Source organism: Salminus brasiliensis, chromosome 10, assembly GCF_030463535.1.
Source record: "Salminus brasiliensis chromosome 10, fSalBra1.hap2, whole genome shotgun sequence".
NCBI lineage: Eukaryota > Metazoa > Chordata > Actinopteri > Characiformes > Bryconidae > Salminus > Salminus brasiliensis.
In genome coordinates this window covers 13,438,345-13,465,352 of record NC_132887.1, presented here as the reverse complement: position 1 = coordinate 13,465,352, position 27,008 = coordinate 13,438,345, and the positions used below count along the sequence as shown (strand labels likewise).

At 38.7% G+C, this 27,008-nt stretch overlaps 1 protein-coding gene across 3 annotated transcripts; it reads left to right on the top strand.

The window, feature by feature from the left end:
• Positions 1–1,201: 1,201 nt before the first annotated feature.
• ptk2ba (protein tyrosine kinase 2 beta, a) lies at positions 1,202–26,038 on the top strand. Of its 3 annotated transcripts, none has more exons than XM_072689288.1 (30): positions 1,202–1,288; positions 9,428–9,649; positions 10,166–10,344; positions 10,430–10,517; positions 10,631–10,710; positions 10,817–10,879; positions 11,000–11,054; positions 11,180–11,320; positions 11,790–11,864; positions 12,173–12,274; positions 13,172–13,289; positions 13,623–13,662; positions 13,775–13,809; positions 13,932–13,976; positions 14,129–14,223; positions 15,717–15,798; positions 15,885–15,985; positions 16,152–16,267; positions 17,255–17,355; positions 17,550–17,639; positions 17,863–18,067; positions 18,542–18,635; positions 18,752–18,808; positions 22,020–22,169; positions 22,385–22,420; positions 22,521–22,542; positions 23,819–23,865; positions 24,200–24,334; positions 24,518–24,598; positions 25,270–26,038. In XM_072689288.1, exons 2-30 carry the CDS (start codon positions 9,458–9,460, stop codon positions 25,498–25,500), a joined length of 2,856 nt encoding a protein of 951 aa, XP_072545389.1. In that variant the 5' UTR covers positions 1,202–1,288; positions 9,428–9,457; the 3' UTR covers positions 25,501–26,038. The 3 variants fall into 3 exon arrangements, with proteins under 3 accessions (XP_072545389.1, XP_072545388.1, XP_072545390.1); XM_072689287.1 differs by having other exon boundaries at positions 22,518–22,542; XM_072689289.1 differs by lacking the exons at positions 22,020–22,169; positions 22,385–22,420; positions 22,521–22,542; ... (2 more) ...; positions 24,518–24,598; positions 25,270–26,038 and adding an exon at positions 19,548–19,724.
• The last annotated feature ends 970 nt before the right edge of the window (positions 26,039–27,008 follow it).

The window sequence follows — 27,008 nt, the reverse complement described above, 5'->3', positions numbered from 1 at the left end:
TTTTCTGTGAAACACTTCTGATAAATGGAAATAGCTAGTGTAAAAATCACCTGCCAACTCTAAGATCACTGATGATATGTTAAAGTACATTCCAGTGCATGTGAGTCCTGATATATATATATATTTACAAAATATTAAAATTGTTTTCAGGATTTTATGTGAGATGTTATCATTGGAGTTTGAGGGTGGTCTTCTCTGAGGTCTGTAGCCTCACAAAGAAACCAACACTCTTACAATAAACATCACTCATGCATTAAATGTTGCCTTCTAGCTTTCTGTGCTTGGAGTTTTCTGTGCTCTGGTTTTAAGTTTCCTTATGTTTTATGTCAAGTAATATGATTATTTGAGACCAATAAAAAAGCTTGTAGCTCATCATCAGTCCACATGGTGGCATTCTAACATAAAAGCAAAACTGATGAGGACTGTAAAGTCATGTTTTTCCAAGTTATGCTTGTACAGTTATGACAGAACAGTTGGGTAGGTTATACTGTATGTAATACTTTTGAAACTGATGTGTCAGGTTCGACTTTTGTATTCCTTGCAGAGGCCAACCAAGACTGTCCATCTTTTAATAAACAGAATAAAAATAACTGTTTCCACTCATATGCCTGGAAACACCGCTCAGAGCTGGTGAGCTGGTTTGTTGTCAGGAAACTATTCTCATGATTATGTCAAACTTTCTGGCACCGATTAATATGTTTCTCGCTCCAGAGTCAGCTGCCATGCATATTATTACTATTTATACTATACTGATGTGGTGGAACATCAGAAAACAAGCTGAAACCCATGTCATTCAGCGTATATGGTATACAGGAACACTGTGGCAGGTTTCCTAAACATGGATCAAGTCTAGTCTTGGACTAAACTGTAGAGTCAATGCTGATTCACCAATGAAAAGTCTCCTTAGCCTCAGGCTGGTTAGTCTTCATCTTGGCCTATGAAAACAGGCCATAGCCTTACTGTTTAAGGCACGTTGTACAATGGCTACTTACTCAGCCATAGGGTAAAGTAAGTGAATGTTAATAAAGATAAGAAAATGTAAAGTTAGGTAAGCTGCCCTCAGTGATGTGTTAAGAAGATGCAGTGAAGTTTGAGGAATATAAGCAGCGACACACACCCAGAAACTACACAGAAATCAGGAAGCTGAGAGGAAGGGGGCGGGGCTTAACCCCTCCGCTACCTTCCCCAGGCGAAACTCGAAACTGGCAGTAACCTGCGCTTTAGAGGAAAAGGGGAAGGAAAACAAGAAGGTAACGGAGGAATCGGCTGCCAAGACATATTTAAACAGGTCGGTAATTCACGTCGTAGATATTTGTTTGTGTGGTAAATTGGAGCTGCCATTAATTGTTTAGCTGGGGCACAACCTGCCCCCTAATTACAGGAAGTTCTGAGGCAGGCTGGAAACTCTCATGTGCTCTGTGTGTAACTGTCCTCATGCCCTCACTGGGAGTCTGATCTCACCCTGGTGTCTGACGCGGTGACACGGACACTTTTAATGCCCATCCAAACTAGCAAACTACACTTTTGCGATAGAAGACCGATTTGAAGGAGTTGAGAAGGGCGTTGATGAAGCTTTTTACGCAGGTGTCGTGTCGTGCCGTGTGTGTGTGTGCGTGCGCGCGCGCGCGTGCGCGTCTCATTCATCCCCAGTAAATGTAGGCTGTTTGTGGAAAGCTGTAAACACACATCTAATAATGACACTTGCTTTTGTGCTCTGGAAAACAAGGCCATTGAGCTGCTTGGCAGGTTCTGTTGTGTGAGGCTATCTGAACAGAACCCTTCAGTCGTGAGCAGGAATGGAGAACACAGGAATGCAAATGAGCTACTGCACTCAGCTCAATTTCAGTTCCATCATGTGGTTAAAATGTTACATCAACACAATCAGACCTACTATGTCTAAGTTCTTAGATTGCATACTGTTGTGATCCATTTTTGTGAAGCTGATGTACATCTCAACCTTTTTTCGCAGTGTCAAAGCCTATGTTTTTAATCTGCTGCACTTTGGGTAGCTTTGTTAGAGAGCTGATTATTGGACCACTGTGCTGAAGTGTTCCATTTATGCTCTTAGCCTTTTAATGTGACCATTGAACTTTGACATAAAATCTGGTGAACTTTGAAAAAGTTTCTAAAGCAAGCACGAACTGTTTTAAATTAGGCTACACACAAAATGTACGTGTTTTATAAACTTAATAGAATGGTCCCACACATTTTCATTCAGTCAAATACAGTCATGGACATGTGTGAGTAGTTGCAACTGAGGTCCACACTTTCAAACAGTTTTTAAGTCAATACATGCAAATTTATGCATGCAGTATTTTTCTAAACCACTAATTTGTCTTGATAAAGAAATTATAATGAGATGGGTTTATGCATTTATATGTGCTAATTGATGTGTCTCCCTATATTTCCTCAAAACAAATATAGAAATATAAAATGCATCAGCATAGATTTAGGGGGCCGGAGTGGATCGCATTTGGTTGGTAAATTGATCCCTAACAATATAATTTAAAAACCATTTTAAATCATTTTAAACCACCATGGCTTTAAGATGATATTTGGGTTAATCCAAATTTAAGGCCGTGTTTTTAGTCACATGAACCCAGTTTGTCCGGAAGTGTAATGTTCCAACAGTAAAAGTGTTAGTTCATGGTCCACTACAACTCAGCCACACCACGTAATGAACAGAAATAGCATGAAGCAGGTCCGGCAGACTCTCTCTGCCAGCCTAGGTTATCAGTCGCTTAATTCCTTAGTGTAAGCCCACCTTCTTACAACAGAGCACATTTAACTTTTAAAGAACTGCTTTCTGGTGAAAAATAAAATACATATATACAGGGAAAACTGTATCTGTTGGAATTAAACACCGGAGATGGAAAGACAGTTTAGAGACACTAGGCTTTTGAGAGATGTTGCGCTGTCCCACGTTTTCCACCGTCATTATTAAAAAAAGACTAATAATGCTGTAGCCTAGAGTGTTAGAGACAAGTGCAGCAGATGTACTTTGTTAAACCTAGGAAAAGCTTTTACATCTATATTTGCACTTGTGTGTTTGTTACACCTGGGCTAGGTAGGTGTGCGACATTGCTCTGTTGGCCAGTTGGTTGTGCATAAAGTACATAATGATATAGATGCTCTTGTTGTAATTGCATCTCTCTCTGTGTGTGTGTGTGTGTGTGTGTGTGTGTGTGTGTGTGTGTGTGTGTTGCTTTACTGGTCCAAGGTCGCTTGGACACCTGGGTATATTAACGGAAGACTTGTATTAGAACATTTATCATAGAAAATCAGTCAGTTATCTCAGTGTTCTTGGGTTTAATGTGAGAAGATGTAAATTCCCACTGCAATTTATTTCTATTAAAGTGGATAAAAGAAGTCAGTTGCAGCACTGTGGTGATTATAACTGCATTATAACTGTGATAGTTCTTGGGAGATTTAGAACACAGTACATTTGTTTACAATAAAAATATATAGTGTTAAAGGTAACAGTATTTTGCACAGCTGTGTGCCATCCTCACGCCACTGAGACATTTAAAAAGTCTACATGTTGCCTTCATTATTACATTGAATAAATCAAATTGTGTCACAGTAAGGCTTTCTTTCAGGAGGGTTTTAGCTGGTTAGCCTGTTAGCTACATATAGTGCGTGGTTATAGGCTGTAGAAATGCTCTGTTGAGATAATTATCATGGACCCAACTCATGGACTAAACCATTACAGGAGACAGATTTACGGTTCTGAGGTAGGTTTGTTGCTGAGATAACATACTGAAAAAAACTTGCCAACTAAAGCCTTGTTTGAATTTATTTATCAGGAGATATTGAGACAACTATATAATTGCTACAGAACGAGACAGTTTCTAGCGCCTGATCATTATTAGCATCATATTGTCATGTGATCAAATTGAAAACAGTTTTTATGTCCAAACAGTCAAAGACACACTTGCACTTATTTCAGGTTTAGGTGAAGCAAAGTTCCAACAACAATTTGATTTAATTTTTTTGCAGGATTAGTCTTTTTGTGCACTTTTTTTGTTTTGGAAAGTGTCACTCTTGGATACACACACTCAGAGGCTAAAAACAGCATGTAGCAATGGTCAAACACCATTTTTTTTGCCCAGAACAAACAAAGAAATGTGTCAGACGACTACTGAGTTTAAGGAAACACAACAAGTAATTCGGCCTGTGATTTTCTCAGAGGATGAGTAAGAAAAAAACAATCACGATCTAACTTGATGGAATTTAACTTGAAGAAATTTAAGCAGCCCCCCATGAAAGACAGAATTACCCCAGGACCCCTGTAAATGTAATCTTATTTAAATAGGGCTTATCTGTGTTTTGTCTGGTCAGTACAGTAACTATAGGTTGAACGATAAATATCATGGTTCTGTACAGGGATGCACCGATCCGGCTTTTTCAGTTTTGATGCCGATACATAAACTTTGCATATCGCTCAATACCCAATACTAATCTAATACCATTGTTGAATTAATAAATTGTATACCTTACCACTTAAGGCATCAGGTTTGGCTTAAGTTTTACTTTACTAACTTTTGTAAAACAAAACATAACAAACATAGATATAAATGTTCTAAATTACCATTTATTTGTCACTAAAATAATAAACACTTGTGCAGGACCTTCTAATATTGGATCGGTGCATCCCTAGTTCTGTATCAAGTTAAATACAGATTAAATGAATGTGCACAAACAGCCATTAACAGCAGCTGCACTGTTAACAATAAGGAATTATGTACCATCCAATTCTGATTCTGTCTTCTCTGCCACGTTAAAAGGTTAAAGATCACCTCAACTCAGCAACTCGGGTATCAAAATGATCTCCCAATTTCCCGGGTTTAAATATAAAATAATACCCAATCCACCCATTTCTTTCTTTCATGTGCTTTGCTTGTAATACAATTATTAATTTTTCTCCTTTCTTACTCCTTTATACTTGTTTTAAAATCACAGGGCACCTATTTTTTTATTCTGATTAGAAATGGAAAATAATGTGCATTTTAACTGACCACAAGTTTGGAAAAATGACTTTTATGACTTTATATACTGTATAATATGTTTAATATACATTAATATTATTAATGTACTACTATATTATTATATATGTACTACTATATTAGTATATATCCTGTATTATTACCCATCCTGGTGTGTGCAGAAGGGGTATACAGAAATACTAATATTTTGTGCCATAAGTTATCATACATTTAATCACTGCAGTAGGCATTATCACAAACATCTTTAATCTATGGCCAAACAGAAACTTTGTGTGCTATATGTGAGGTATCATCGGTGTGCGTTTCCTCTTGCATTTGTTTCACAACGGCACCATCTTCAACCAAGTCACATGGACAAGGACGTTTGAACTGTTTTCGGTCACATGTTGCTGTTTATATTTATATTTCATTTTTTGCTAACATGCTCATATGTTCCTGATGTTACTGAAGTGTGCTGTTGTAGATAAGTTTCTTTTAGGATTTAGGATTTTAGGATTTTAGGATAGATAAGTTTCTTTTATTTTGAGAAACATCTGCTGTTTTTTTCATTCAAAACCGAACTTGGGAAAGGAATGCCCATTGAAAATGAATGCATGCCCAGATATATTCACAGATAATTCTTCTAATTAGTGAACTCTGAATTAGTGAGCTATTTTAATGAGCACCAATTACTTATGCAGGTGTTCAATTGCTCACAAACAGCTTGTGTAATCTCCATAGAAAAACACTGCCTATACAATGGGACACCTGTAGAAACTGCACATGAGCTTAGGGTCACAGTGCTCTATTCCAAGTATCAGCAAGGAACAGTTTAGGCTCCCCAACATTGGAGAAGTGGCATTATGTACTTTTCATCAAATACCTGAAGAGGTATTGGGAGGAGTTGGAGTGGTATGTGAAATCCAGAATTAGTCATCCTACATCACTGACGCTCTTGTGGCTGAATGCAATCAAAAACGTAATGTAGGGTTCTAATGTAAAGCCTTATAAGTAAAGTAGAGGCAGTTACTGCAGCAGAAGGTAGACAAAAACTCTTTAAAACTCTTTATTTCAGAAGAAGCGCTGGGCGATTCAGTGTCTAGAACCTTTTGGACATGTACTGTGTAAGTGGGCCTGGAAGTGTGAGCTAATATGGCCTATATGGAAGTGGTTATTCTGGTAAGTACTGTATGAAATACTACAGTGTTCTATGGTGCTGTGGTGGTTATGCACTGTACACTGGGGGTGTAACAGTGCGTGTAATCATAATGGACTGTCATGGTTTGGGGGGTCATGGCTGGGTGCATATACATGGTACGCATTATTAGGGTAATTATGGAATTTCACAAGCTTGCACTCCACTCGGAAACCTTAAGATGTAAGCCATTGGATTTGCATGTCATTGTGGAAACAGGGTATTAATATTAGTATTATGGTAACTGTAGTCTTGTTTGTCAGTGTTTGTCAGTGTTTGTTTGTGTGCATGTGTGTGTGTGTGTGTGTGTGTGTGTGTATGTGCAAACAAATTGAACATGCTAACATTTGTACTTTACTGCTTAATTAACACACTACTGACTGTGTTAACTACTGTACATCAAACAAAGATTTAACTGAATTGACTGAATTGCCCAATGCAGGGGTGTCAAACTGAGGTCCTTCCGGGTCACAGCTCTGCACATTTAAACATTCTGCCTCATTACGTTCATTAAAGGTTAATGAGTTGGCCCTAGAGTGTTAGAAGAGGAAAAAATATGCTGGTCTGGAGGGAGCCCAGTTTGATTCCACTGGCCTAACGTGTCAGTGCTCATAAGGCACAGGTGACTCACAATAACTCGGTGCTCATACTTGATAAAAGTGAGTCACGTAAAACATTCAGGCCTTCGCAACTGAGGATCTGACAGACTTGGTTTAGTCATTTTAGCAGTAAAACCATCTCAATACATCCCGCCTTATTAGCTTTTCTCCATTATGGGGGAAAAGCACGGCACATGTGTATGCTTGCTGATCAACAACACCACGCTAATGATGAACTCTTTGCTTAACACAGAAAATGCAAAAGGGACTAAGAGCTAAATTATTACTTATTATTTTTTTTAAAGCATTGGCCCATAGACTGTGGGTGGATGTCATATATTTCATTTTGTGTCCTCATTTCCTTTCCTTGCTTTCTTGGATCTTAGCTGTTCTTTCTGGGGATCCAGGAAGGAGACTATAGTTTAAGAGGAAAAGCCTGAGGAATCAACAGCAAATCCATTTTGCAAATGAGTGATTCTTCACTGTCGTCACTTTCATCACCTTACTTTCATGGCACTTACTTCCTGTTTTCAACTGACTTTTCAAATTAGCGTCTTTATTAACATTCAGAAACAATAAATACGATAAATTTACATTGATTAACCTTTTACAGCAACATTCCAGTAATCCTCCAATATAAGCACATGGTGGAGGTGGAGAATGTAGGATGTGCTACAACCTACAGGTCGTCTGTAGGATGCACAGGGACACTTTTATAGGCAACGTCCTTAATGATTTCTGAATCACGGGTTAAAGGCCGGCGAAGAGAGGAATTAAGAAAGCAGATATGAGATCCAACGCATGTTTATAGCTGAGCTTCAGTGAGCCCTGTCTGTTCATGACCAAGTATGCTATAACAAATATAGTAATCTTGTATACACCTTTAAAACAGCTAATATTTCATATTATGATCAGTAAATATTTGATAAATGAAAACTGGCTTTTTTCCATTAGCTACCATTTTATAAAGTCAGGTGGTAGCTAAATCCTGTGTGTGATTAATATAAGACCTCTACCCCCTGCCCACTTTACCCAGGATAGGATGCCCTCACATAAGATTTTTTGTTTTATTGATGGTTCATAAGTTACTGTTATGTCTGTTAAATTATTGGTTACAATCTTAAAAATGAAAGTGCGGAAAGATGTTTTGAAGGATGCCATAGAAGAAATATTTTCCCGAATCCAAACTCCAAAATTATCTTCAGAATGTTCAGTGAAACACACCTCACTTGCACAAGTGTGGAGGAGGAGGCATGCCAGGTATGTCAGCAGTAACAACGTCAATAGTCTTATGTTGTAGAGCGTTGTTGTGAAATCATCAGCCTACCACACGAGGACTGGCCTGTAACACAGCGCAGGTTGATCGGTTCAGACAGGATGTGCTCGATTCACATCAGTGGTTTTCTCTCACTTTTCACAATTCCGTTACCACTAAAACACCATCAGACTTTTTTGGCGCACTGCAGTACAAATAGAGCTGACATAAAAAACCCTGCTGTGCTACACTCTAACCAATATGGCTTTTATATAGTACTGAAAAGACATTTGACTAAACGTAACATCTTGTCTGTTGTCACAGCTCCTCAAACCTTTGGTAGGTATGGCAAAGAAACATTAGAAATAAGATCCTCCCTGAATCTTATTCACTTCTCCTACCCATGGTTCAGTTTTGTTTGAGATCAGAATGAAACCTAAAGGGATTTTTCACCTATTCCTGAAATTTAGCTCCTGGGAATAAAAACCCTTGAATTTTCTTTAAAATATTCTCACACCAATGATTTAACTTTGTGGTGTCTCACTTCAGTCTTAGCTAAATCATTTTTACAGAAGATGTTGTCAGTTTCTTAAATAGAAAGCCCTGAAAGATCAGTAATCTCAGTAAAGTAAAGTAAAAACAGTAAATTTTTATGGTACTTTTGCAATTGTGTGTGTGTAATTTATATATATTGACATTGGGCCAATAGGCTCATATTTATCTGCTCCAGAGAGTCCAATTCTTTGGAAGGGGTGTCCACAGACATTTAGTAGTACATATGGTGTATGTGGTTTTGGATTTCTTCTTCATTTAGAGCTTTAAAGGTGCTCCTTTACGTTACTTTCAGCAGTTCAGATTAGAATGAGACCTCATGCTTTTCCCATTTATCTCGAGAAACTTTTACCATGAATTGCTAATATTCAGCCCCCTTTTTCTCAGATTTAGGAGATGTTCATTAAAAAAGAGACATATTTCCTTTAGGGTTGTCTAAACATTGAAGCTGAATCCTCTCGACACTTTAACAGTAGAAATATATTTATTTTGTGTAGCTTTGTATGTAAATGCCTTCTTAATTCCCATGGGAGAATTCTACAGTAGAGGTAGGATGTGTTTCCGCAGTCAGTCGTGTGCAGGCATGTTGGAATATTAGGATTTGTGTCAGTGAGCCTGGTAATAATCAGAAGTTTGTAGTTTAAGAGTTTTGTCTGTGATGCAAGACGTGTATACGCACTGCCACTTGGGTTTTGGTGGAGAAATGCCACTCCCTTGGTTCGCTTGTGTTAAAGCTGTGAAAGGACTTGTTGCTTCTGTGGTTCCTCTTCTAGTAATTCAGATGAGCTTAGATAGAACGTACATTTCCATTTGTGTAGCACAGCTGTGCTCTTCACTGCAGGCTTAACGCTGAGATGAGCAGGTCCGTGTCATGACAACCTATGTGGAGATGTCTGGGAAAGCCCCGCCTGGTGGACAACAGCCGGTGTTAAGACGTCACTCTGAAGTACCCAGGGAGGATGCGGGCACCGTGAAGATCCTCAAAGTGTGCTTCATTAGCAACAGCTCCAACCTGGGCAAGAACTTTAAGCTTGTAAAATGTGACAGTTCATGGGAAATCAAGGTCAGTGTTTTTTTAATTTAGTATTACATCTGTAGATTCAGTTCATTAGCAAGTATCTATACTTATGCTGACTGTTTAACTTGCACATTAAAGGAATAATTCATTAAAAAAATGAAATGTACACAATTGTCCCTTTATCCCGAGTGTAGTCCATCAGCTAAGTGATGTTCAGTCTCCAAACTTTTTAAAGCTGCATTTTAGAGTCTAATGTAGCTAAGGAAAAGTGTTTTGAGGGACATGGTTTCTTCTATATTAGTCTCGCAACTTCACTGTAAATCTCTGGACATAACAAGTGAAGACTGGAAGTGTATCAATACAGTATCAGACATTTTGGAACAGCTTGTTTAATTTTAAAACTGCATTTCCAATTTGCCCATCAGTTTCTTATCTTTACTGTCTTTGGAGGAAACCACTATCCATGATAAATACGAGGCGTTTGAGTTGATCTTTTGCACAAGCACCAGCTTCTTTGAAATCCAAAATGAGACAATGAAAAATGTAATTGTTACTCTACAGTCCATTATTCAGTCTATCTTGGAGAGTGGACGGCTTGGTCCAAACATCAAGTTCCCTGGCTGCTATGGGTTGCGACTGAAACACCTCAAATCAGAGGAGGTGCACTGGCTCCACCCTAACCTGACGGTGGCAGAGATGGAGCAGAAGTATGAGCAGCAGCATGTGGAGGCAGAGTGGAGGTATATGTTGTTAGCCTATCCTAGTCCTGTTGCAATGCTGGGTTTTGCACTGCTTTTTTTTCTAAAGCCTCTTATAAACTAACAGATACGATCTGAGAATCCGGTACATCCCCATTGATTTCCTGGAGAAGTTAAAAGAAGACAAAACCACCATGCTCTATTTCTACCAGCAGGTCAGTGTGGAACATTAAAAAAAAGAAAACAGCTTAGGTGCTAGTGGGAAGAGCTTCTACAAGTACAGATATTAATTGTTTTGTTGTCCCTCAACCCAACTGGCATTCCATAGGTTCGCAGTGACTACATGCAGCACTGTGCCAGCAAAGTCAGTGATGGCATGGCCTTACAATTGGGCTGCCTGGAGATCAGGTATTCATCATCATTCTGCTGCAAAGAGCACTACATTATTTCTGCCTTTACACTACCGAAATATCACTTTTTAAAATGTCACTCACAAACCCATGTAATCCGACAGGAGATTTTACAAAGACATGAATGCCGACGGATTGGAGAAAAAATCCAATTTTGAATTGCTGGAGTAAGTAATATACACAATGCCTCTCTCTGTGCATTAATGGCTGCTCATAGCTCTCACGGTTGCACATTTAAATACACAGTGGAAAAAATAATCACCTCTGGCATTTGATTTTCTCACCAGGAAAGATGTGGGCCTTGACCTGTTCTTTCCCCAGGAACTGATCAACAGTATGAAGGTAGAGCTTTTCCTATATATAGGCGGTTTCACTAATGTAGGTTAACCGATCTTATTCTGAATATGACTGTGCTTTTGGATTGATTAATTCCTACGCACTAATGCTGTTTTTCTTCTGGGAAACAGCCGAAGCAACTAAAAAAATTGATCCAGCAAACATTCCAGCAGTATTCATCTCTGAAGGAGGAGCAGTGCATTATAAAGTTCTTTGAGACGTTCTCTGTATTCTCCAGTTTTGATGAGGAGGTTTTCCCTTGTGAGCTAGTGGTGAGTCCACATCATTATGGTTTGTTTATCTCTTTACATATCTATTATTTTTGAACTTTTCCCTCAACTCGTCCCCCATGTCTATTATTATGATTGACAGCCATGAGCCAGAGACCCTGGGTTTTCTCTGCTGAGGTTCACTCTTAGAAACAGTGTGCCATAAAGGCTTCTTTGGAACAATGCTGTACAGCCACATTACGTAGAAGTTCTGTACCTTGTGTGATTGATTGATTGATTGATTGATCGATTGATGTACAGAATTGTGTGTTTATGCCATTAACAATTAGGAACCTTTTTTTTAAGAACGTGCAGGCTTCTGTATTATCTGTTTTTAATGCTTTATTGTAATTGCATCCTATTGTGCCTTTATTGAATCCTATTGTGCCTTACCAATAGAAATGTATATTGTACATTGTATATGCTAGTGTGGATAACATGCACAGTATAGTTGACAATCATCTGTATGCAGCAAGGATGGAGTTTGGCTGTGGATCTCGTGATAGGCCCTAAAGGCATTTGTCAGCGAACCGACAAAAATTCAGTGGTAAGTGTTACATTCAGAACCCCTCACACCAATTTCGACACCTCTTTTGGTGTGGCACAGAGGCGCTTAGATGGCAGTTTGTTTTTTTTTAGTTTTTTGGGGGTTTTTTTCACTGTGTTTTTTCAGATCTGCAGCTGTTTTATTTAGCTTGTCCTAATACAATGGAAAATCCCTAGTGAACCTTAAGGCGCTTTTCAAAGGCACGCTTAGCATTCACACGTAGCAATGCCATAATTGTAACCATATTCTTGTTCCAGTGGCTTTCATTTCACTAAGTGGCCCATTAATTGGATATTCTCATTTTTTAGTCTGTCTGCCTCGCTGCTTTCTCACAAGTTCAGAGCATCAAATGCTCCCTTCAGAATGATGGAAAAGGTCTGTTACATGTGGACATAAAAGGTGCTAAGCAGGTAAGTTAAATTGTCATAGAGAATCAAATAACAGTACAGATATTTAAAATTGTCATCCTATACTTTCGCTCCTCTATCTTAGTAATATTCTAAATTTTTCCCAAAGAATGCATTGGGAAAATGGGAGAATGTTAAATTCAGGCAAGACACAACAGGTAAAGAAGTAAATGTTTACTAATAGGGATCACCAGAAATCAGCCCCAGTTTATTGCTTGCATACATTAAGGCAATATAACGAAGCAATACCTGTTACAGCATTGTGCAGACGATGACCGTAGTACTGCGTGTTGCATTAGTATGCTAACTTGCATATATGTCCAAAATACACATTGAGGTGTTAGTTAGCATACTAATGCACATAAATAAACACCTGTTATGGAAGCAAAAGGGCTCACAGTTTCACAGTTGACCAGTGCATGATAAGGCAACGTTTTTGTCTGCAATGTCCTGCCTTAAACATTCAGGGTGCAGTGTACTATGCCTTTTGTGCCACTTCCGAGTGCAAATTGGACACACTCTTCCTGAAGCTTGTGCGAAAACCACAAAATGGCCTTAAATGCATATCTGACCCTTTGGGATTAGGGGTTATGGGTCATAAATAGCAAAGATGATGGACATACTATCAGTCATATTTTGCATAAACCCATTTTCCCAAAGTCCACATATGGAGAATGCCTTTTTGTATAATTTCTATTGGTTTCACTTATCAGTAAAAGTTTTACACAATGTCAAGATCAGCTGCTGCATTCAAATGATGTAGAAAAATAAATAAATGAAGAAAAATATTGAGAACCATGTTTTTGAAGTAAGACAGTGTTTATATTTTATGGTTTATTCATCAGATTGCAGTTTTTTATTGAAATAATTTGTTAATACTGAATTGTGTTAAATCTATAGCCTTTGACAGTCAACACAGCCTCATTAGCGACTGCAGAAAACATGGCGGATTTAATAGATGGTTATTGTCGTTTAGAGAGTGGAAATGACACCTCTTTGATGATTAAACCAAAAAAAGGTAGGTCTTTCCTAGTTCATTGTATATGTTTTCTCTCTCACTCAGTATGATCATGCTGAGGCTTCACTAATAAAAGTGATGCACAGAATTGAAATCCTGATTGAAATGTGTTGATAAACTGTTAAATTGTGTTTGTGTTATTGTGCCGATGTAATATATTTTACCCATCTAGATATTTTATGTAATATATTTTAACCAATGTAATAACATGCATTTTTTTGTTTCATCTGTAAAAGTTACACTTGACAATAGATTTTGCTAATGATTGCATTACAGTATGTTAATGCATTATTGTAACCATATTAAATAATGTGCTACATTGCTCTTTCCCAGACAAGGAAAACAGAATTTCTCTACCTCCAGTTCCTAATAGGTGAGTAATTTTTTATCTTTGTAGCTTAAAGACAAAAAATCTTTACATTGACATTACATTCCTTTATGATGTCCATTGTCTTCCGACAAATCTTTAAATTATATATTTTCAGTAAACAGCATGCGTCTACCTGCCGATTGAGCATGAGTATGTCAGTCTGTTCTCTCATTCTGAAAAGTATTTTAAAATAAACATATAGTAAAAATAAGTTACATAATAATGTCTTTGTATTTTTGCAAAAGAATGACACTTATTTCTAACTCGTACAGACTCCGACATATATGCTGAGATACCAGATGAAAAGCCAGATGCAAGTAAGTGTTGTGTAAGGGGCGGCTATCTCAGATCAGAGCAGTGGTTTTCCCCAGCAGTAAATATTTACTGTGGCTGTGCCTAAAAGAGTCAGACAGATTACTTTTTTAAAAAAGAAAAAAAAGAAGAAGATATTATTTTATTATTATTTTAGACAGGTACAGCCTTTCCAGAGATGACATTGTCCTTGGCCGGATCCTGGGTGAAGGTTTTTTTGGAGAGGTTCATGACGGAGTTTACAAAAGCAAGGTATGTGTAATATTTATATTAATATAAATAACTAAGATTGCAGTGTTGTTAAGGGTTATTTAAGGTTAATTAAATTATCAAATTCTTAATTTAAAGTGAACATGTTTGAATAGTATATCGACAGTGCTTGTCAAAAGTACTGGATCTACGAAGCAAGAGGTTTACTTTTTTCATTTATTCAAATTGTTGAAAAACATAAACAATGTAGCTCTGACCCTTGATTTTAGGTAAGGTTTCAGGCACCTTAGCATGTTATTCAAAGCTTTAGTATTAAGAATGTTTTTTACTTGGAAAAACTTCAGATCACATTAAATACAGTATAAATGACCAGAATATCTTACTTTAAAGAATGTAGTTGAGATCTTGAAAGCAAGTTTGGTTGGTGTGGCGCAACAGATAACACCACTACCTGCCAGTGAGCTGCCACACCACAAGGGGTTAAATTTCCCATCTGGGTGACCTATACTGCGGTACACCAACAAGAGTCCTTGGGCAAGACTCTTAACACTAGATTGGCCCACCTCTGTAATACGAGTACCCTTGTAAGTCGCTCTGGATAAGAGCGTCAGCTAAATGCCATAAATGTAAATGAATGTAGTTTGGTAGTTTCCATATTTCTCCTAGATGCCCCTAACCAGCATGTGGATGTGTTTAATTTTGTGTTTAATTTCATCACCGTCTTACCTGAGTGTTGATTAGCCAAACCAGGCATTGGATGATCACTATAAATAATACTAGACTACCATAAGGAGAACTTTGGAGATGAGATATTGTTTTACTGAGCAAATAAACAATGACTGCACAGATATATAGAGCTTTTTCATTCTTATTTTCACAGGTGCATAAACACCATTGCACAGTACTGTACTGTAGATTGGTGGTACAGATCAAAGTATTTTATGTTTCATGCTTGTTTGTCATAGATGGATCTCACGTCAGAAATATGTATTAAATGAAATGATGGTTGAAGGGGAAAAGCATGTATGCTGAGAAATGTATAAAAATTGGCTTGACAACACTTTTCAAGGTCACTGTAAAATGGTATAAGAAGTGAATGCACCCCAAAATGCCTTTCATTTCTTCAGACCAACACTGGCTGTTTCTTTAAAATAACACCCTTTCAGGTTTTCCACAAACTTCTTCTTTGTGGAAAGTGTCCGTCATGCATGGTAGAATCCTTCTTGCTACACTGGCAGCTGCTTACAGAAGCATGCAGAAGCACTCACAGAAGCATAGAAAGCCATCATCAGAGCGGAGAAAGCAATTCCTGATTTAAAAGACACAACTATGAAGCTCTGCTAGAGCACTTTTGTGTAAAACATTAATGGAAACTTGATTAAAACACTTTATTATGGCCATTCTTGGGATGACAAATTCAATTTACCAATAAACAAAATTGGTCTTACTAATTAATTAATTTTGCAATAATACAGGTTACTTAATCAGTGAACATACTGTAAAACTGAGTTGCTAAAGGTTATGTTGTAATACAGACAGGGGAAAGAGTAAGTGTTGCAGTGAAGACATGTAAGGACTGCGCAGCTGATGTCAAAGAAAAGTTCATGAGCGAAGCTGGTAAGGCCTTTCACATTCTGACATTATAAAGGTAGTTGTGCCATCATCGACTTTACCAAAGCATGTCTCACATTTTTTTGTTTTAGTGATCATGAAGAAGCTTGACCACTCTCACATTGTGCGACTGATTGGGATCATTGAGGAGGACCCAGTGTGGATCGTCATGGAGCTCTACCAGCATGGAGAGGTGAGGGACGGTTCAGCTTTTTGTTTTAAATTCACTTGTGTAATAATCTTAGAACCATGTCACGCTTGAGAATAAAGGCTTTACTCATAAATCATTTGGGCTCCAAATTATGACTCCTTGAGGTAATGCTCCTAACCCATTTTCTTCCTTTATGTGTTTCCTGCAGCTAGGACAGTACCTGATTGAGAACCAGCAGAAACTGACCAATGTTACCCTTGTCCTGTACAGCCTACAGATCTGCAAAGCCCTGGCTTATCTGGAGGGTGTGAATATGGTACACAGGTATGAACAGATAACTTATGTTATCGGTATGCGTTTAAATGAAATACAAGGTTAATTTATGCTGTAAAGATTTCTGAAGCTTTTTAAATCTGTTGAATCTTTGAGAAAGGAAGTTATAAAGAGTCAGTTAATTTTTGGCTTCATTAAGACCTCAGTAACCACTAAAGATTAGTTAGTAACTACTATAAATTGCTCAGTAATTACTGCAAAGAATTCAGTGACTACTATAAATTGTTCAGTTGCTAGAAAGAAAATAATGTGTCTAATAACCACTAGGAACTAAAGTGTACACATACATATAAAGGCCTTTGCATTTTTACAGGGTAATTCATATGTATTTTACCCTTTTGCAAGTAAGTGCTGGCTACCTGTAATGGTCCACCCAGAGTAATTTACTTTTCTGGTACCTTCTGAACCATTTGTGGTGGAACGGGCAATTCTTTAGGGATGCACTGTATGTTGTGGGGTGGGAAGACTAATAAGTAGATAGATTTGATGTATTAGTAGAATTAAAGCTAATTGTTGCATAACTTTTGAAGCTTGAATGTTCGAATCTCGTGGGTTGGACCGCAAAAAACTAGTTTAATTCTGTTCAAGTTTCCTTTTAGAAATGAAACAAGAAAGGGTACACAACAATACTGACAATAGTAAAGTGGTTCATAATGAAAGTAGTGCAAGGTACTTTTTAAGGTGTGACTTAAGCATGAGTTTGTGTACCTGTATAGTGTGTTGCTCACATAATAATGCTTTTATAAGCTGGCCTTGCCTTATGTTTGGCTTTTAGTTTTATTCATTTTACCATAACTATAGAATGTACCTTCCGTTGGCCTCAAAGGACATTTTCAAGGCCTGCTTTTAAAATGCTCTTTAAGTGCGTATACATGTCAGCCTGTGAAGAGTTCAGTTTCAGTCTTTGAATGCATTTAGAAAAGGGGCAATTTCTTTCTCATGATGCATGCAAAGTTTCTTCTGCTTTTCTGGCTTTAGAGATATTGCTGTAAGAAATGTTTTGGTTGCTAAACCGGACTGCGTGAAGCTGGGTGACTTTGGCTTATCCAGATACATAGAAGAGGAAGAATACTACAAAGGCAAGTAATAATAACTAGCTTTTATAGCATCGACTACAGTCAGTTACAGCAACTGACTGTAGTCGATGCTATAAAAGCTATGGACATCCTTTAATGTCCAGAATCTTTGAGACACTAGTTCATCTTTTCTAAAAACTTTACAGAATTGGTCATTGTTTGTCATTTAAAAAAAAATGTTGGTTCTGTCTTTGAAGCCTCTGTGAGTCGATTGCCGATCAAATGGATGGCTCCTGAGTCCATCAATTTCAGAAGATTTACCTCAGCTAGTGATGTCTGGATGTTTGGTTAGTGACTTCAGCTGTGCACATGACATTGGACACACTGTAAACCCTGAAAATGATATAATATTTGAGGTTTCAGTTAAATTAGCAAGGTTCAATTTGCAAGGTTCGGAAATTAAGTTTTTAAAGAGAAATTGTGAATGTGTACATATAATGTTTATAAAGTGGCTCAGCCAAATTGAAAAGCATTGACTTAGGTGTTTTTGTGGATCTTTCTATGGACCAGCCGTGTGTATGTGGGAGATCATGAGTTGGGGCCAGCAGCCGTTCTTCTGGTTGGAGAACAAGGATGTCATCAACCAGCTGGAACAGGGTGTCCGGCTGCCCAAGCCAGAGCTGTGCCCTCCAACTCTCTATTCACTCATGACTCGGTGCTGGACCTACGACCCCAGAGAAAGACCACGATTCACAGAGTTGGTGTGCAGTCTGAGGTGAGCTTTTGCCAGACCTGTTTGAATCAAGTACGCACTGGTTTCTTGAAGAACAATTTTGAATATGAGTGTGAAAAACCTTTTAGAGCAGCTTTTCCCTGCTCTAACAGACCTACCAAACCTGGCAATTAACAGGGGAGTCAAATCAGATGTGCTTGATTAGGAAAAGCACAAAACAGGACCAGAGTTGCCTGCCCCTGTTTGAGAGGTTTGATGAACCTTCACTGTTAAACGTGCTGACCAATTTTAGGCTGCTTTCTAAAACTTTCAAATTATGTGGAGGTTCTATAGCTTTTCAAAACAATCTTTACGACACATCTCACTTACAAAAAGAGTGGACACCAAAAGTGGTCCTTCTGTGGCTTTACTCAAAGAATGTGAATCTAATGCATCACTGAATGTATGTAAGCTCTGACATGTTGGCTTTGGAGAGCATGAAAAGCACAGACACTCATTTATCTGTGTGTTTGGCAGCGATGTTCACAAAATGGAACAGGAGCAGGAGGTGGAGCAGAAAAGGGACCGAGCACGTTCCTTAAGGGCACCCTTCGCCGAACCTCCTCCAAAGGTAAATTGTACAATTTTTTGTTTCTCTCTGACTTTACCCATCTGCTTGACCACTTCTGTTTAGAGGAAAATATGTGGTTAACCCTTTTGGTTTTCCTGCTCTTGTTTTCTGGGTAGCCATCAAGACAGAGATCCACAAAGTTTAACACTATTGGCCCAGGACTACAAATTCGGGTACACTGCTTTCTTGTTTGCTCTACTTGCCACAGCATGACTATTTTTTAATGAACAGTTTTTTGTTGTTTTTTTTTTTTTAGGACATAATATAAGCTCCCATTATATTAGTTATATTAGAGTTATTTTTATGTCAGTATTTTTAGGTGATCAATGATGTATTAAATACAATCATATCTGCAAACATGGAGCTAAACAAAATATTGCCAATTGAATAAAAACTGTTTATGAAACAGTAAAACAATCTAGAATTTACAGAAAAAAACATGATAATATTTGCAATGTTGCCTAATTTAGTATCTTTGTAAATATATCATAAATGTTTGCTATAATGCACAGCCCTAAATGCAAATCAGCTAAGCAGCTTTGGAAGTACAATGCTCATTGCTAACTGTAAATGTGCAAATGTTGTTCTTGTTCAGGTCACTGTTTTGGCATTTCCTGTGTGGTTTAGGCCTGCTGTGCACCACTGCATTTGTGCTTATAGCTGTCAGCTTATGTAGTGCAAGTGTGTGTGTGTGTGTGTGTGTATATTCACAACACAATAACCGCCTGTTGTTTTAAATTCAACCCCAATATCACTAAGGGATAAAAACTGAAAACTTGATCACATTTATAAATGTGTTAATATGTGGGTGTGAAACTTTTTTTCTTTCTTTTTTTTTTTTGCTTTTGTGTTTGTGTGTGTGTATGTGGGCGATGCACTTGTGTGTTAATGCTTTTGCTGCTGACTCTCCAGCTCCCACAGTATCTGTGTGCTAGTTCGCCTGCCCTTGCTGGCCCACCAGGTTTTCGAGCAACTCCCAACAGCGCACTGGCCCTGCCTTTATCCCCACGACGCTGCAGCATGGGGGTAAGAGTCACATCTGACTGCGCAGGACAGCGACAGCCTGAGCAATGAAAAGTCCTAAAACTCACACAAAACCTTTTGGATAAAAAGTTTTGTCTGAGTGAAATGTAGTACTTTAACCCTTTAACAGTCACACTAAAATACATTTGCAAACAAATTGGTAAAATTGGGATTTGTCATTTCTTTTGACAAATTGGGATTTGTCAAATTTTTCAGTGTTTGTTTTTTTCTCTCTCTCAAATGACCTGTTCAGGAAGCAGATGCGCAAGTCAACCCGCTGGTTGACTCGCCCAGTTAGGGTAATTCTAGGCATGAACTAACAAATATTACAGAACAGTTAATGTAACACAATAAAAGTAGAATAAATGAATATATACAGTCATGCCCGAAAGTATTCATACCCCTGTCAAAGTTTGACTTAAATTTACTTTTATTTAACCAGAAATTATATTTTTGCCTGGAAATGACACAGGCATCTCCCAGGAGATAACACGATGATGTACAAGAGGCATCATTGTGGGAAAAAATATTTCTCACCTTTTATACACATTTGAACAAAAAGTGGCATGTGCCAAAAATTATTCATACCCTTCTCAATAATTAATAGAAAAGCTTTCATTGGCTATTACAGCAATCAAACGCTTCCTGTAATTGCTGACCAGCTTTTTGCATGTCTCCACTGGTATTTTTGCCCATTCTTCTTTAGTGATGAGCTCCAACTCTTTGAGGTTCGAGGGTCTCCTTGCCATCACCCTGATCTTTAGCTCCCTCCACAGATTCTCAATTGGATTCAAGTCAGGACTCTGGCTGGGCCACTGCAAAACATTAATGTTTTTGTCTGCTAACCATTTCTTCACCACTTTGGCTGTGTGTTTTGGGTCGTTGTCGTGCTGAAATGTCCACCGGTTCCCAAGGCCAAGTTTCTCTGCAGACTGCCTGATGTTGTTGTTGAGAATCTTGATGTATTGCTCTTTTTTCATGGTGCCATTTACTGCGATCAAGTTCCCTGGTCCATTGGCTGAAAAACACCCCCAAAACATTAGGTTCCCACCACCATGTTTGACAGTGGGGATGGTGTTCTTAGGGTTGAAGGCTTCTCCTTTTTCACGCCAAATGGTGCACACATCATTGTGGCCAAACAATTCAATTTTTGTTTCATCTGACCATAAAACAGAACACCAGAAGTCTTCTTCTTTGTCCAGATGAGCATTTGCAAAGGTCAAGCGGGCTTTTGTGTGCCTTTTCTGGAGAAGTGGTGTCCTCCTTGGCCTGCGTCCGTGGAACCCAGCAGTGTGCAGTGTCCGTTGAACTGTCTGCCTTGAGATGTCGCCACCAGCAAAGTCCAGATTCACCAGGATGGCCTTGGTGGTGATCCTTGGATTTTTCTTCACCTCTCTCATTATTCTCCTGGCCAGCACAGGTGTCACTTTTGGCTTCCGACCACATCTTCTGAGATTTTCCACAGTGCGGAACTTCTTGTATTTTTTAATAATACTTTGCACTGTAGCCACTGGAACTTGAAAACATTTTGATATGGCTTTATAGCCCTTTCCTGACTTGTGAGCGGCCACAATGCACAGCCGCAGGTCCTTAGTGAGCTCCTTTGTCTTAGCCATGACTGTCCACAAACCAACTGCAGAGAGCTGCTGTTTTTCTCCTGTTGAGTTGATTAAAACAGCTGTTCCCAATGAATCAGGGTAATTAGGATGCTTTAAAACAGCTTGGACTATTTGGAATGGTATAGAACTTTGGATTTTCCCATATACTGTGACAGTTTTCAAAGGGTATGAATAATTTTGGACATGCCACTTTTTGTTCAAATGTGTATAAAAGCTGAGAAATACTTTTTCCCACAATGATGCCTCTTGTACATCATCGTGTTATCTCCTGGGAGATGCCTGTGTCGTTTCAAGGCAAAAATATAACTTCTGGTTAAATAAAAGTAAATTTAAGTCAAACTTTGCCAGGGGTATGAATACTTTCGGGCATGACTGTATATAGTCCACAGTAGTCCACAGTACATCAGTTCCACACTTCTACACTTTTTTTTCAACTTTCAGACAGTATCCTTTTACAACATTGCCAGGGCATATAAACACTATTACACACTTGGTTCAACAACCAATGATGGGTTCTGCCGAGGTTTTTATCCCAGAAATTTGACTGCAAAGAAAGGTCAGTTTCAGTGTCTGTTAAAGGGTTAGGCTGGCTGTGCTTTGTGCCTTCGAGCCATTTGTTTTCTCCACCTAAAAAGTAGACTTTTGCCACCTTCGTAATGCAAACCTTGGGTTGGAAGCAGCTCACGTCTACTTGCCTAAATGCTGCTAGATTACACAACTGCATGTCTTTTGCTTTTACAAGGAAAGGGACTTTGTGGCTGAGCCAGCCAGTAAAGAGGACTCTCAGCGGCTTTGGGATCTGGAAAAACTGTCCATTCAGGAGACTCTTCGGAGGCAGAAACAGGAGATGCTTGAGGACAATCAGTGGCGGGAGAAAGAAGAGAAGCTGCTGGTGAGTCATCAAGTGAAACAGCTACTATCAAGTATGTGGTAGTGCTTGTCATTGTTGAACAACAACTGGAGCTGGATCAGTAAGAGTTGGTGTCTACTGTCTGTACAATCTGCTGGTTTTTATAGGTGATGTGCTCTTGCCCATGTTGATTTGTTTCTTTACCTGCATTTCATTACAATACCAGTTAAAGTTCCTTTTTCTGACATTCCTGTTAGGATCCAGCAGTTCAAGATGATGTGAAAACAAAAACGGTAAAATGCTAACATTGTTGTTTTCAGATTCCTAAGTGCAGAAATTGTTGCTGGTTTCCTATAATGTTTTTTTTCTTTTGTGCATATGCAAATGTAGCAGCCCGAAATGGAGACAGCCTATGGTAAGTTTACATTTTGTTTTTTGTACATCTTCACATCTGTAATATACAGTCATGTAAAATAAATAAGGACACCTTTTTTTTGGAACATATTTAACTATTTGAATATTATATCTTTCATGCATGCAGAGATGAAGGTAAAATAGTTCTTTTTAAACATTTTATTTATGTAATTGATATAAATGCAAGAAAAGGTTAAAACTCCCCCACCATTATTACTACTACTGCAAAAAAAAAGATCATGGCACGGTTCTTTAAAGTCACACTGGTCCTGACATTCTGGTCTTTGTCAAGGCGTTCTCTGGCTGACTTTAGTCTTGTTATGCTTTTGACAGCAGGGTTTTTTTTCATGAAGAAAACAAACTTGCCTCTTGCTGATGGTAGATGCTGTACTTAAACACACTTTGACTATGGCAGGAGCTACATGTGGGTTCTGTGATGACAATTTAGGATTGTTTTTGTATGCATCCTGTGGTCTGCTTTTGGGCTGAACTTGCTCAGACAGCCTCACCTGTCCATGTTGGCCGTTTCACTTGTAATGTTTTGGTTACATTGATATTGATAACAGGGTTGTGGGTTTGATTCCTGGGCTTGGCAATCTGCCACTTTTTAGCCCCTGAGCAAAGCCCCGTAACCCTCTCTGCTTCCCGGCAGTAAAGGCTGCCCACTGCTCACTGTCAATGTGTGTGTTTGTGCATGTGTGTGTTCACTGCACGGATGGGTTAAAGGCGGCGGCCAAATTCCATCTGTGTGCAACACTAATGGTAAATATGTTTGGTCCTGTCTTGTCTTGTCTTGAATAAGACAGTCTCCTCACAATCCTCTCTAATGATCTAACCATCTCCAGCTGATGAGCTGTGATTCTAATTTTAGAAGTGATTCTAATTTTTTGTAGCAATAAATGTGGGGGTGTCACAGTGTTTGTGTTTTTCTATTAATTGCATGAAGACATTTTTTACTTTTACCTCCATCACTCTATTATTAAAATGATGATAAAATGTTTAACCATGTTAAGCACAAATGTTTTACTTAAACTATAGACTACATGGTGTTACAATATTAATTGTCAATAACACATTTGCACCTGTGGTTCATGTGGCTGTGTGTATTACACTGTAGCTGTGTGTAATTTTTAGGTGCATGGCTAGAGTCAAGAATCTGCATGCAACACTTTTGAAATTTCTTTTCCACTGAGAGTCGCAGTGTATCTTTCTCTTTCTCTTTCTCTCTCTCTCTCTCTCTCTCTCTCTCTCTCTCTCTCTCTCTCTCTCTCTCACAGCTCAGTTTCGAAGTCCCCCAGAGAAGCCTCCCAGACTGACCGCGCAGGTAATTGCACTGTTAATCCAGCTAGCACGGTGGACGGCAGCATTGCCTGCTGAGCCCTTTGAAGCTGTCCTTTGAAAGTTTCTGAACGAGCAGCTGGCAACAATCAAAGCAGCAGGGTTTAACCTAGAGCTCTGTAACAACCACTCAGTGAGCCTGGAGCGACAAGTCTGCTTCTTGGCGAAGGGAATGTGTTGGCTGTCCGCATACTGTGCTCTTTGATTGACTTTAGGTCGAGTTACGAATCTTGCTTGATCTTGAATTATGAGGCTGTGCAGAAAGTCAGTAGGAAGTTAAGCATCGCACTGTTAACGCTGGTGTTTCCTGTGTTTAACAGCCAGCTCCCACTGCAGAACTTGACCGCTCTGAGGATCAGGTTTACCATAATGTGATGGAGATGGTAAAAGTGGTGGTGCAGCTCAAGAACGATGTCAACACGCTGCCACCCTCTGACTATGTCAGTGTGGTGAAGGTGAGAAAACGGCTTAGCAAAACCACAAATAGATCTGACTTTAAGGATTGCTGTTTAAAGAGTTAAACAGAGTGTCATAGGAAGTTGCAAAATATCCTGGTGACATCAGGAGCAGAAGTTTGAACATCGTGGATACAGCCTGGCAGGTCTGTATTTGACATAACCTTTTCACTCTGTTACCAGGCAGTGGGACTGACGTTGCGCAATCTAATCCACAGCGTAGATGAGGTGCTGCCAAGCCTGCATGAGTCAATCAGGACTGAGGTAAGTTAAAGCAGTTGTTTGTTTGTTTTGTGTATAATACAAGCCAATAACTATTTTGCACCTTCATTTTTAGCAGTAAAATCAATAAGCCAATAAATGTTTGGCACCCAAAATATGCTTCTTTATTTTTACATAGGAACTGGAAGGCTTACTGTAGCTAATAATGAGAGCTGTAGTAAGTAATGGGCATTAGCCACTAGTTAGCATCATGCAAGCTCACATGCGTTCCTCAAACCGCATCGAGGTGATGTAATCTCAAGTAGAGAGATTACATTAGTAGCGGTTCTGATACTGAATGACATGCAAACATCTCCTGGCTAAAAACTGTAGTTGCAGTCATTGTGATTCCTTGAATTTTGTGTAGATAATTGTAGAATATGATTGTCATACAGTGTCATATTCCACATTACTTAATCTGCGTGAGATTACTTAACACCTTGATGTGGTTAAAACAAGTCTGTAAAGGTATTGATTTGCTACAGTGCTAACTGGTTGCTGGATGTTTCCCTTACTTGTTAGCTTTATTAGCCATGCAGCAAAGGTGCAAGAACTAATGAGGTTTGGACATCAAAATGTCTTAGCTGCTTACTTTTTTATGAATACATTTAGGGTAAATTGGGTTCTTAAAAACAATGACCAGACACTTGTTCTCTGTTGTGTCTACATTTTAGATTGAAGGCACTCAGAAGCTGCTGAACAAAGACATGGCTGAGTTGATCAGTAAGATGCGACTGGCCCAGCAAAACGCCATCACCACTCTGAAGGATGAGTGCAAGAAGCAAATGTTAACAGCCGCTCACACCATGGCCATGGACTCTAAGAACCTTCTGGATGCTGTGGACCAGGCCCGCGTGCGAGCCAATGTTGCCAAACCTAAACCTGATTCTCCTGACCTTGTCTGAATTGCTCTTGCTAGATACTAAAGAAGAGCTTTTAGCCTGTGGAACATTAGTCTTTTACCAGTTGCGGTTCAACCTCACCTTATTATTTATGTTTAGAAATGAAAGCTGTGCTTTCTATGCGGAATATTTGATATATTGCCTTCTTTATTTTTATTTGCAAACCCAGGTACCTGTTTGTAGGTTTTTCAAAGATCCTCATCGTTTGAAGTGAGGATTGTGATGTTTTAGCACATTTAAAATGAACCATTTCTGGAAGTTAGGAACATTTACAGAAAACACGCTGCATTTTGTATCTGTAATTTTGAAGATTGAACAACAGTGTGATTGACTTTTCTTACAAACAAGAAAACATCTTCCATCTTTAAAGGTCAGTGTTATTTATGTCTCTCTAACTGGAAGTCTGATATTTTTGTATTGTATTTTAATGTAATGTCTTGCCGTTTTAAGATATGATTCATTTCCTACAAGAAAACATTTTGAAATGATTCTGTATTCTTGACAAATCAGTAGGCAATTAAACATTGCTTCTTTGACCATACAGACCTGTGGAAGTGGACCACATGCACTCAGCTTTGACCTTTTAAACAAAAGAGACTGCTGCACTGATAACCAGCAGGGGGAGCGTTACACCACACCTAGAGTTATCTCAAATTTCTCTCCATCAGAGAATGCTCTGGATGTGTTACTGTAATATGCTTTATTGTTAAGAAGAATAAAAACAGCAACATTTGCCACTGAAGAATTCCACACTTTATTTACAACCAATGCGTTTCTGTGGAACGGGACGCTGTATGGGGGAGAAAAAAACGTATCGGTTATAATTTAAGTGTGGAATTCTCCAATAATCAAGTCTTCCGGGTTTTATTCTTCTGTACAGTTTTTGTTTTTACCAAGCACCTTGTTGGAGAGTGAGGTTGCACCAGCTCGCTCTTTCCAAGACCTGTGCTTTATTCGTTACTGCCTGGCTCAGTAGAAAACGACTGGCAGGTACTGTATCAATCCCTGGAGTTACAACGTCACTCAGGAAGCATGTTCCTAATTCAATTAAAGCAACAGCCTTGACATGATTCAGTTATGATTATGGAAGCTAATCACTTACAGTCACATTTATCTAAGCTCCTCACTTACATGAGCACTATACCAAAATAACGATGAAACGAATGACTGTACATCTGTTCCATTTATTTTAAGAGATCAGTTTTTCTAGAATGATGGAATGTTCCATGATTGCAACTTAATTACACAACTCACGAAATATCTAAAGCTTTGCTTCTTCAGTGGCTCTTTAAATCTTTGCACCTATGAAAGAAGGAGGACTTTTGACCTGCGGGGTAATTGCTGTTGAGTGTAAAAAGGCATCTCTGACTCATTTCATGGTACGATACAGTGGAAATTGAACTGAACTGGTCCCAGTCAGGGTCACATATCCCTCGCTTCTTTCATAAAGGTTAATTTTGCATATTACGTCGGCGGGGGCCGACTTTATATGCATGTGGAAGTGAATTGGC

Excerpts from the sequence above, each read along its gene's own strand:
- ptk2ba (XM_072689287.1), top strand. The coding sequence starts at position 9,458 with ATGACAACCTATGTGGAGATGTCTGGGAAAGCCCCGCCTGGTGGACAA. Across the intron at positions 23,866-24,199 it reads CTCCCAGACTGACCGCGCAG|CCAGCTCCCACTGCAGAACT; the intron begins GTAATTGCACTG and ends TGTGTTTAACAG. Across the intron at positions 24,335-24,517 it reads ACTATGTCAGTGTGGTGAAG|GCAGTGGGACTGACGTTGCG; the intron begins GTGAGAAAACGG and ends CTCTGTTACCAG.